This window comes from Malurus melanocephalus, unplaced genomic scaffold, assembly GCF_030028575.1.
Source record: "Malurus melanocephalus ecotype Western Australia unplaced genomic scaffold, MMel_1.1 scaffold_191, whole genome shotgun sequence".
NCBI lineage: Eukaryota > Metazoa > Chordata > Aves > Passeriformes > Maluridae > Malurus > Malurus melanocephalus.
Window position 1 is genome coordinate 1125896 of NW_026623423.1, and position 12292 is coordinate 1138187.

A 12292-nucleotide genomic window follows, 5' to 3' on the forward strand; every position below is an offset into this window, starting at 1 on the left:
AAAAAAAAACCAACCCCCCAAAACTCACACACACACACACACACAACTTCTGAATCAAAATTTTTTTTTTAAAAAAAAACCTCTCAACCCAATTTGGACGATGATTTATTTCCTAGATTTGATCAAATCCAAATGCAGAGAATGGCTTTTTGTCAGTGACAGCTCCAAAGAATCTTTTCTATGCCCCTCTCCCCCTCCCTTTCATTTACTTCAGAGATGAAGTTAGCATGCTATTGATAAAGATTGGCCTCATATGTGGAAATTCAAAAAGGATTATCGAGGCAATTTTGACTGAATGGTGGTCTCTCATCACTTTATGAAGTAAAATGTGTTAAAAAGTCATATATTTAATGACAGAATATTTGCACTAYAAAGAAGATTTAATGCTTCAGAAATGTTTTTTTTTTTAAAAAAACCTCACTTAGGATTGTTCTATTTAATTGCCAAGGTGGTTCAATTCAAGTAAAACCATAGATGAAGACCCCTGCCATTTAATGGTACAGCAGTATTTCTCTATTAGACTGTTTCCATCTGAAAAATGACTTTTAATCTGAAGGATGGTTGACACCATYATCTAAGCAAAAGGCAGCAGGGTTTCTACAGGAATACTTGGAACTTTCTTTCACTGATTCCGGAACTGCTGTTCAGAATTGACTCTCAGCTGGGACCTCCTCTGAAATCACTGTAGTTGTGCTCATTTTCACCGGCAAGGTGGTTGGCCTAAAACATTAGATCTAATCCAAATGCCACACACTAAGTCCAGTCTCAGTGGGGCTAAACTTAGAGATGAACTTCTGGTGACTTCAGAGCTCCAGGGTGAGGTCCAGTAAGTGCCACCCTCAATGTGGCCAACCTGCGGCATTATAGGGAAGGCATGAGGGAGAATAAATGACATGGGGTCCTGCAAGGAAATCTGTGAGGAATGCAATTTTTCACTGTGATCACTGCAGCTTTCCACAGGAAATCTCAGCCCTGTGCTCTCAGCAGAACAGTGCACTGCCTTCTTTTTACTAGAGTTGCACAGCTTKACAGAGCTCAGGAATTACTGGCTTGGTTTGCTTTAAATTTGATGGATTAAAATCATGAATGCCAAAGAAATGACACTTTAGCAATGCAGTATTTTGATGATTTATGATCACTACTGAGAAAATAAAGCAGATACTTTTTTTTGTTTGTTTTTATGATGAGCAAAGACTAATTTGGAAATTGACTCTTCCTACATCGGCAAGAATGCTCTCTTGAAATACCCCACAAAAGGCAGTAAGGCAATATATGAGAAACAGATTAAAAAAAATCAGCTCCTAAAGATGGGGGGAGACACACAGAAATATGTACTTTGCTTTTAAGAGAAAGGAAAAGATCATAAGCTGGAGGCTAAATTAATAGCTCCCAGTTTCTAACTGCTTCAAATCTTCTGTCACTTTTTCTCACTGTTCTGAGTTTCATGAGGATGACAGGGATATTTGCCAGCCACAGACTTCAGGAAGGATGTACCAGAAGTGCTCAGCAGGCAAGGCAAAGAACACACATGGAAGATCCAGCACAGGACGCAAAGCCAATTTGTAAGAAAAATACACCATGTGGAATAGCTATCAAACAAACCCTTGAAGTAAATCACATACTTCCCTACGAGTGGATGCAGAGAAAAAGGTGGCACTAATCCTTTACAGACATCCCAAATGAAGTCCTGCACACCTCAGAACTAAGTTCAGAAGACAGTAGATACTCTTCTCAGAAGGTTAACCCATGCTACAGCTTAAGCTTAAGCTTTGCAAGCCAATCACATACCCTTCTTGTAGACAGTCCCAGAACAGTTAAATGCCTTTTTTTTAATTATTTTTTTTCTATTTTTTTTCCTGTGTAAGGGGAAAAAAGCAAGAAACACATAGCTTTTACTTACAAACTTTTGGAGCAGTTTGGAGATTGGTTTCTGTTGCTTGTGCCTGAGATGCTGTGGTAGGCTCCAGGGCGGGTGGTGACAGCGAAGGTGCGGCAGAGGACAACAACCCAACATCTAGGATGCGGTTATATAGAGAAGGCTGGAGGAACGGTTTGGAGGGTACAAGTGAGCTGTCACTTCGCACTGTCACTTCAGCCTTGCTCTTGGGGCTAGGTACGAGGAAGGGTGAGGCATACACCTCCGAAGGCACCCAGGCAGACAGAGCTGTAGGATCCACAGCGCTCTTTGGGTCTTGTCCTATCCTCCCAGGGTCAAGGTGGGTAGGAGAGTCATACTCAAAAATCTTGTCCACAAAGACCCACTTGAGGCCAGCAATGCAGAGGCAAAGGCTAAGCAGGCAAGCCAAGATAGGGGCGATGCAGATCTTTTCAGAGTTGAGGCAGCCCTTCAGTCGCTCTGCCTCTAGGCACGCACAGCAGGTTGCGGCAAGGCCTGCTATCCCCTGGACCCTCCTGTCCTCTCTTTGGGTCCCCGGCATGTTCTCCTCATCTGGGAGCCCGCTGAGGGACGCATCAGGGCTCAGCTGAGCTGAGGGGCTGGGGAAAGTGTCGGCAGCTACTTCAGACATGTTTAAGCATCAGCTCTCAAACAGCTCACTTCCAAAAGGCCTTAACTCTATCACAGTCCATTACTGTGAGACACAGACAAAAAGAGACGGTTGTAATAGTCACAGTGCTCTGCAAAAATCACAGAGTGGGAGTCAATAAAAGGTCGGAGCTCAGCAACATCATCCAGACTGGGAGACGAGTAATGCACAGGAAAAATTAGATCCCCCCGGTCCCTCTGCCCCCAAGCCCTCTGTCACTGTCTCTGCTTCTCTGAAGTGAGAATAGCTTTGCAATTACTGAGCTCCTGTTTGCTAGACACTTTTATAATTCCTTAAACGCCTCTCAAGCAATTCCAGCTCTTCWGAAGTGGGGAAGAAACATTCCCCCAAAAGCAAGCACAACAAAACAAAACAAGGGGAAGGAGGGTGACGAGATAAAGAAAACCACAAACACTGAACAAACTGACCGGATTAAGTAAACCAGTAGCCCAGAGYGAAAGGCAAGACTCTCACCTTGAGCATCTGAGGCTGGTATCTGCTTAGACGAGGAAAACAATTGTCATGCGGTAGAAGGAGCAAAAGCAAAATCTCTAACAACAGCGGCAGCGGCAGAAGTGACAGTAGCAGCAGCATCCTGTCGTGTTACAGCGGCGGCTGAAAGAGGCTGAATCATTACAGAGCAGCAGGTGCTCGCTGTCTGAGCATCACTGCAAACAATATCATTACAGAGAGGTTTGAAAGGAAGAGCGATGCCAAGACGGTGGTAACTCCCTTTATCTCCCCTCCCTCTTTGTCCTCCTTGAGCGCTCATTCACTTTCCTCCGTTCCCCCCCGCCCCGCTCCCCCAGCCCCCTCGCAGCCTGTTTCCCTGATGTACAGACTCGCTCCTTCCTCCCCTACCCCACCCCCCGCACTCTGCAGGGCTGCTCTGAGTGAAATCAGTACACCCAGCAACGCAGGACTGTCAGTGACTTCCTATTTTATCCAATTAGGAGGAATAAAGGCCATCAAATCAAAGGGAGGGAGCGGACAGGAGTTGCGCACCCACCCGCTCCCTCTCTCCAGGCAAAGCGTGGCCAGAGGCGGCGGCGGCCATCGATGGCAAAGTCCTCCGGCAAGGACCGGGTGTCGGTAGAAGCTCTTTGGGCTGGACTGGGCTCGCTCAGTCTGATATGCGATCTCTCCCAGGGGGAAGACCTCTTTCCAGAAGCAGTTTCTCCCTGCCTGACACCTAGAGATAGTTTTTTTCCAAGCTCCCGAATAAGTTTTATTTCCTAAGAATAGGGCTGGAATGCATCTTAGATMAAGGAGAAGGAATAGAAAATCCCAAGAAATTACCACCTTTAACAAATTTTCAWACAAATTTTCATTCAAGTTACTGCAAAGAGGTTTGCTTTTTTTAAATTACATTTTCCAACCTCCTCTCCAAACACAAACACAAAAAAAACAGACTTCACACTAAAATCCCTTCCTGAATGCACTTTTCAGGAGCTCACATGTTGCTAGCATATATCCTCACCCCACCTTAGGAAAAAACAAAAACAAACAAACAAAATGTATTTATTATTTTTTATTAAAAGCTTACATTTTGTTTTTAAATTTATCTGTCAATTCTCACCTCTACTAATACCTAGCACTCCCATTTCCATCAGTGCAGTGTAACACAGGGGTAAATCAACAGTCCAGTTAACATAATGAAAGTAAATTAGAATCAGATCTGTTTCCAGAATCTTTTATCTTTCATGGAAAAGTACACCTGTGTAACAATAAAGATGCGTATGAAAGGCAAGGGGCTTATAACACAATTTCCAGTTCCTTGAACTTAACAAAAACATTTACATTGAAGATTTGCTGGTGAGAATCCCCCTTTCCGCTTAGTATAAATGCTTGCATCCTTATGCAGGATACATAAGGAAACAAAGAATCAAGAGCTACAAATTGCACTGAACTGATTTTTGTTGTTACCCTAGTCAGGCACATGAAAGGTGAATTCCTTTGTAGTTACGTATTTTTGGTAGCGTCAAAAGAGACATCTGGCTCTATCCATGTTCTCTCCCTGCCTCCAACTCCACTCCCACCTCAGCTCCCCCTTCCATGGGAACATTGGTATCATTTGCATGAAAAAGATTTATCAAAATCTCAGTGAATCCCATAGTGTTTTTACAGACTGTCATGYCAAAGACTAATTGATGGATGTCTGATCACAAAGCTTCCTGTGAGGCTGTAGTAGCCAACTGAAGTAATCACAATGCTACTACAATCAAGTGCTTGGAGCATTTACCTTAAAGCACAGCCAGTGATAACACTCTCTGAAAGAATGTAAAAAGATAAATCATCTTACAATCTAGCCTACATTACCACTGAAGTGTCTGGTCCTTAGGTTAATGATGTGATCAGTAACCTCAGACAGAACGAACAGCTTGCACTGCATATTTACATACACGGCTTCTCTGATTACAAAGCACATGTTCTCTTTAGCTGGTAATATCCTGCATCAGTGCAGCCTCTCTCGAGTATCTCAAAACCTATTTCAGCAGCAGTAACAACACAACCACTGTAGAAAGTGTAACTGCACAGCAGCATTGCCGTGACAGCTGTGGTTATCKGTGGCACAACTAAGCACGGTTTCTAAAGGAAGGATTTTATTTGATTAACTGATAAATCTGGGAAAGCCAGATATTCTTTTGCACACACAAGTTGTTCCTGAGGTGTGAAGCTACAGCATCACTCTTCAAAGTGAAGTGCAAGTTGAGAACCAGCTGGGAATATTCTTTTCATTGCACAGATGAGATTCTACAGCAAGCGAATGCTTGGCAGATTTTTTTTTAAAAAATGTCTCTCCTTCTTTATCCATCTCTAATTTTTCAACCTTCCTATTTCCAGTAAGATAATTTTCCCTGCTGGCACTTCTCYGAGCCAGTGTTTAATCCACATCTTTCCTGCGCTGGTCTTCCTGGCAAATCGCCTGCGTTCAACCTCCAGTAATCTTCGTTACCCTCCATCCTATCTTTGCTCTCCTTTAAACTATGTCCCTGCTTTGCTCACATCTTCCTGGTGCTGTGTGGAGCAGAAAGGCGCGTGGAGATTCTGCACCTCCCTTACAAGGATTGCCACAAAGTTCAACAGAACCCGCACAGCTGGAGGGAGGGATGGGTGCTACCTGCACGGGGAGGCATGCAGGGAAGGGCTCCTCTGCATGTGGTACCATCGCCCTCCTTCTCACCCTGCTGCCGCAGTGGCCGCCAGCTCGCACGGACCGGGAAAGCGCTCTTCCAAAGGGCTCCTGCCCCAGCCCGGCTGTTTAAACTGAGACTGGACACATCTCTCCCTGCCTTTTCCTCCTGCACCGGCAGGCCCAGCCCGGCCGCAGCAGCTCCTCCCGGCAGGCAGGCACACCCCCATCCCCCGCCGGCTCCGCGGCCGCAGCGTGCCCGTGGTCCCTGGCTCCCGGCCAGGCTGCAGTGCCCTCCTCCGCTGCGGGTCCCTTCCCCCGCCGCACCTCCAGCCCTGGCGCGCAGGCTGCCTGCCTCAGCAGCACGCAGCCCAGACCTCCTGTCCCTCCTCCCCCTCCGCAGGGAAGCCTGCAGAGCTGCTTCAGCCCCCAAGCTCCGTAGGGACTCGGGGGGTGCGGCGGGGAGAGCGGGGCGGCACCCGGCACGCTGCCCAAACCTTCGGGGTGCCCGGCGGCTCTCGCTGTTCCGCGCCAAGAAGGGAGAAAGGAGGTGCTGAATCATCGGCCAGGCAGCTTCCCTGGCCATGCTCCACAGGTGGCCAAAGGCAGGGCCAGGACACAGCCTGCCTGCCATGCTGCAATCCTATACCGCCCGGGCCGGCTCCTCCCGGGACCTTTCGGACCAAAATGAAACGCCGTGCTCCTTTACCGCGTCGGGGTGGGTACGGGAGCACCCTRCTTTCTGAGTCAGCCCTCGAGGCTGCAGTAAAAGCTGATTGATGATGCCCTCTCCCTTCGGGTTTGAAGATACAGCTGTAAACTGAATTMGCTGACTGTGGGGCTCCTTTCTGCTCTACTTGCCCCCAAAGCAATGCAGAAATGCTTTATCCTGCAGCTGCAGGTTTGAGCTTTTTACATTTCACTACTGACATGCTAGMAGGGGCATCCGGTGTTTAAACATGGATTCAGCCCTGGCTGAAAGAGATSAGAGGCCGGGAAGAGTCAGCAATTGGCTTATTGGAAGGAAGACCCTGGAAGAAAACCAGTGGGAGCATGACCTTGAAGGTAACAAAGTGTTACTGGGGTAGCYCACTGGTGGTAAATACAGAAGGATAAGGAAGGAAATTACTCGCCTGTTTCAGTAAGGTTAGCTCCGTGTACAAAGATTTATTTCTGATTCCCACACAGCTTGGGTCCTTTTGGTTTAGAGGAAAATGCAGTTTGAATCTACACTAATGAAGCTAATCTATGACTGAGATTTGGACTCCTGCCAAATGACAGGTTGAAACTAAGAGCCTTAAAAAACTGTAATTTTGTTTTGTGGAGTGCTTTTGCAATAATCAAGTGGRTTTTTTTTTTGCAAAATGTCACTCCCAAAAGGCTCATGGAAATAACACAAAACCAAACCAGCATTAACCTCCAGCTTGTGATGAGGAGGAACATGTTCTATCTGTCCACCAGTTTTATGGGTGCTAAAAGGAGGTGAATTTTGTGTTATCAGACTGGAGAGGACCATTTTCTCTGGTTAGGCACAAAGATGTGAATAGATATGTGATTATGACACCATCCTGCAAATTAGAGCACAAGTACCATTTAACTCAGTTGACCCATCAGTCATAATAAGAACCAAACCAGCTGAAASTTTTGGAAAGTAGGCTTGGTGAGTCATTTGTATGGAAGTGATTTTATTTCAAATATCTATCTCCTTTATTACTCAATAGTCCACAAAAAKATTCCCTAAGCATTATCTACTTTCTTGCAATGGCTGGGACATTAGGAAATGAAAATGTCTCTTCACAAGTGGTTATTCATGGCTCTGCAGGATGACAGCTTAAGAAAGAATACTCAAAGGACCATACATCAATGCAGGACAAGTGAGCTGCACCCCCTCCCCCAGACCACTGCTTTCCTCCAAGAACATGCTCATTCTTCAGTAAGAAGCAACCAGCAACATGCAGCACCAACTGCTCCTTCATGTGTTTGACTGCACCCCTTTTTCTACTATACACTGAGAAATTAAAAGCATAGTAACCAAGAATCCAAGAAGAAAAAAAGTGCATGTTCATTAAGAAGAGATTGATGAGGAAGATAAAAGGATCGCTTTTTATTGATTACACTTTCTTCAAATTAAATAAGTGCACTATATAAAGATGGAGGAGTGACCCAAAGCAAGTGATCAGGCTCAATGAGCAACATTGCTGCCAGCAGTCGCGGTGTGGGAAGAGTGGGCCATCACACATGCTGCAAAATGATTAATTTATTCATCCTTTCAGAGTTTCACCAATCTCCCTTCCATAATCCATCTCCTTTGGACTGATGCCAGAACTCTTTGAGTCCTTCCAAAAACCCTTACTAGGARCCTCATCTCTCAGCTCAAATGGCACAAGGAGAAAACTTCATTTTGCTTTTATACTGGTCTTGTCACTGGAACTCCAGATATTGAAATGGGACAGGCTGTCACTTGCACACAGACATCCTGTTTCTCATCTGATGTATAGCAAACACAATGCTTCTGAAAACATTTGGGAGAGCTCATATTGCCTCTGTTCCAGTATTTTCTGTACTGACATCACAGGTGCACATTCACACTGAGCATTTACACTAGGAATCTGTTTTCTGTAAGTCCAATAGCTGGGATTTGCAGAAACAGGGATTTGAAAAAAACAACACAACTACTACGGCTGTTTTAAGAAATGCATATCCTTTAAATAGCTACAGACAGTAACTGAAACTGAAAACTGYCATAAAATGGGCTGTTATTTCAGGGGAACCAAATAGGTGTTCTGAGTCTTTTAATCTTCCAGTGAAATGTAAGACACTGAGTTTCTTTCATCCTATTCTAAAGCAGATCTAGTGGCACTACATGAGACACAGAAATAGGACATCAAAYCATGAATGTCAGGCTTTTTCATCAATGGCACTGACTCATTTTCCCATCCTCTGCTAAGTCACAAAACTGGGATGGGCCCCACCACTGTTTAGGCTAATGACAATTAGTTCTACCATGCGGCAAAGGAACATTTAAGACGCAAAGACATGTAATGCACTCAGCTAGGCTCTTCTGCCTGAGGGCAGAAGCAGATGGACAAAGTCCATGAGCAGTTCAGATGTTTTTGGTTTCTTTTTTCGTTTGGGTGGTTGTTTTTTTCCCCCCCTGGCACCCCCTTCACTCTGTCCCYGGAGTCTCCAGCAAACCTGCTTGGGCAGTTGTGATTATTTACTTTCACAGTGTGGCAATGAGCTGGGGCAGCACTGCAGTCACAGGGCTCAGGCTTGGTAATTTGCTCCTGCCTACCTTAGTGCTCAAATGCATCTGCACTCCTGCATTTGAAGCACTTAATTCAGACAGAAAAAACTCCTCGTGGGTGTTCATAGGACAGTGGCAATACTGCTACTTTGTACAGGCTCAGATGTGCAGGATTTTGTGCAGTCAGCCTTTGTATTCACAGTGCTCCTACTGCTGGCAGAGTCACTGGACAATGATAATTTGAGTCAAGGTCCTGAAAACTCTGAATCAAGGGATTATCCCTCCCTCATTGACACCCGGTTAATAAAATATTTACACATGCATGGAGTTAAACAAGTGGTGAAATGCCTTCCTGATTAGAGATGGGCCACATCATATATCTAAGTGCCTTTTTGAATCAGAGCCTACAGGAACTGAGAAGACATTTTGGAGCATATTGCAATGATTTAATGATAAACAATTTGGGCAGCAATATCATCCTTTTCCCTGTCTCTTTCTTTCTGCTCCTTCTGCACTGTCACTTGCACTAACGCAGTAACGTTGTTCAGCCCTAATTCCCATACTAGCCCTGCAAATAAATACCTAGGCTGGAAGAAAGACAATAGGACCATACTCCAGAGGCCTAAAGTCCCTTGACCTTGTCTTCTCACCAAAGACTTCGCATGGCAAAACCATGACCCAAAGCCATTGCTGAATCTGGGCTTAATTTAGGCAGAGGCTCATAGAAGGTCCCAACGGGATAATCATTACTCTGAAAAATCTTGACTCTTCTTACTGCATCTTTTAGGTCTTTATTTTTTTTTTTTGTATAAACAGAATTGTTTTTGGACTGGCATGTGTTCTCAACTGCTGCTATTTAAACCTTAMGGTATCATTCTTTACTACACTTTTTAATATTCTAACCATGTGGAATTTTTCATAGAGTAACTCTTTACTGTATGTGTATTCAATAGTTCTGCTATTAGAATAGAAAAAAAAGTCAAAGGCTTGGAGCCAGCATGGAGGAATTTCTGTATCATTAAATAAACATGGATTAATGACAGAGCATTGACATATTTGTGGCTTGGACTTTTAAAGTACCCCTTACAGTACAGTTATACTTTCAGAATCTGCAAATTTCAGAATTTTGCTTGCAGAAAATACTGTAATTTCACCTCAAGAKCTGGTTTGCTTAGCAGCTTTCTACAAATACCTATAAATAATGACATTAATCTACTTTATCCTAAACTGAAATATTAGTTCAATTACACTTGTTAGTTCAGCTCTGGTCATGTCTATATGTTGCCTGATTATGATCAAGTTTGCAGAATTGAGATGTTCGCTGCTTGAAACAGATAGGCAACATGATAATTTTAAGTGCAAAAATTCAACAATAACAAAATCAACAGCTCTCCTCATGCCTCAGAATCCTAGTACCCAGTACCATTTAATATTTAATATTCTTACTTAGTGCATTCAGAAGGCCATAGAAGGCATGAATCACTCCTTTGGCATTGGCTGGAAAACTGTCAGTTTCCAGCAAACTAAGAAGAATGCAAATAAGTATGACAAAGGAAATTTTATGTCTAGTAATAAGTTTTGAGTAGTCTGATCAAATATGCTTTTATTACASAGCTATGTCTTAAATGCAAAGCCTAGCCTGCTACATCTTTCTTGCTTCTGCACCCAGGYTCTTTTCTGTACTCTGTATGGTCTTGCAAAAAAGCAAAACTCTCATCTTCTAAAAATCAGTTGAATTGAAGTAGTTAAGTTTTCTCACATGCAGGACTTCACTGTTTGTGGATCAGGCTGAGTCTTGTCAAGAGCAAGAGAGGACAATGGCAAAGAGAAAATTTTTAAAGAAGTGTACTGGCTGCACTTTCATTTTCCTGATGCAGTTTAAGGCTACAGACAGACTCTGTGCTGCTCCAGACACCAAGCAGACCCKTACACCAGGAGTAAAACATAAACCTTTATAATAAAGGTTTATTATAACTTGTTTGTATTTAACACATGGGCATAGAACAGCACTGGGCAATTCGGGCTACAGGATGATACAGGTTCTGTAATACATCTTTGGAAACATCCCCTTCTGCAAGACATTGAACAACAGAGAAATCAAACATCAGAGCCTGTGACAGCTGATACATATGTATCAGAATGAGTTTGTAATTACAATCTCATTTGAAGGATTCATTATTYCTGCAGTATTTCCTGCATTGACACTGCAGGTCACGTCCACTGGAGGTGCATTATTTGTGCCTGTGTTTCACCACAGAGGCTGCAGAGTGGCAGCAAGACTACAAAAAAAGAATGGAGAGGCCAGCCTGTCTTTTTCCTCCTTAAGGGTGTCTAACGAATAAATGCATTTACTCTGAACGATTATTTGAAAAAGTGGTCCAGAGAGGCAGGACCGAGGTCAGCCTGTATTCTGTGCTCCCAGCCAAGCTCATTCAAATTAGCATCCAGAAAGTCAAACAAGATACAACTGTACTCATGTAAACCATTGTAGGTATGCTGTGCCTGTGGTGGAAATGRTGGCTGTGAAGGTGGAGAAGGGAAGCCCACAGGGCTGCAAGAAAAAGAAAAAGGCACTTCCTGTCTTTGGCCCGTTTGCACGTCAATGAGATGAACAGTGTCCCTAAATCCCTTTCTGATCAGGGCCTAAGTTTGAAGCCAGACCTTATAAAACTCTACCATTTCTTCTGAAATTGCTTCTGCAAAAATGGGGGTCAAATATCTTGCCAGTGTGAGCAAGATTTCAGCCTACTCAGCCACGGCAACAGTGAAGATCTAATAAGAGCTAACTTTCACTTGAGAGATTATTTGCTCTTGTTTAAGCCCTGCACACTGCTTAACTGTTGCTTAACTCCAATTAAATTAAAAGCTGCCAAAGGGCAAAAAAACCTCTCAGTGTTTCTAATTTCACACTAAATTCTTTGTCCTTCCTTCAGGGTTTTCAGCAAAGGAACGACATTTAAACAACTTTGCACAYGCTAGAGGAGAAAACAAGGATGTAACCAAAATAGATTCCATTACAAAAGCACCAGCTCCACAGGGCAAAGCCCAGGTTCCCACGGATGGACCAGGCTGACATTCATGGGCATAACATTTCTACTTATTCCAGAAGCCTTCAGCTCAGYTAAGGAAGGAAAGTGTAGGGTGTCTTGAATTTTGAACTCCTTTTGCTTGGAAGAGTAGAGGTAGTGCTCCTGCTTCACTGATCAATTTAAAATGATTCTCTGGAGGCCTTGTTAATAACACTTTAAAAATACTTGAAATTCAGTGTATTGCATTCTTTCCTTCGTCAGGCACCAGTTCATGGTTTCATCAGGAAAGCAGCCCTGCGCAGCTGCATGTTCGCTCTTTGAGACTGCCTTGAAGAAT

At 43.9% G+C, this 12292-nt stretch overlaps 2 protein-coding genes across 8 annotated transcripts in view; both read right to left on the reverse strand.

Annotated features, from left to right (window-relative positions):
• NRG1 (neuregulin 1) overlaps positions 1-12292 on the reverse strand; it is a 168617-nt gene that overhangs the window by 91632 nt on the left and 64693 nt on the right. For 3 of the 7 annotated variants that reach the window (XM_057373273.1, XM_057373271.1, XM_057373272.1), the window contains exon 1: positions 1901-2528. The exons of the other annotated variants lie outside the window; for them this stretch is intronic. In XM_057373273.1, coding sequence (XP_057229256.1) covers positions 1901-2528 — 628 coding nt within the window. Of the gene's footprint in view, positions 1-1900; positions 2529-12292 lie in introns of those variants that run through there. 7 annotated transcript variants of the gene reach the window in all.
• On the reverse strand, positions 2979-3140 carry LOC130577721 (uncharacterized). The gene has a single exon (XM_057373276.1). It carries the CDS (start codon positions 3138-3140, stop codon positions 2979-2981), a length of 162 nt encoding a protein of 53 aa, XP_057229259.1.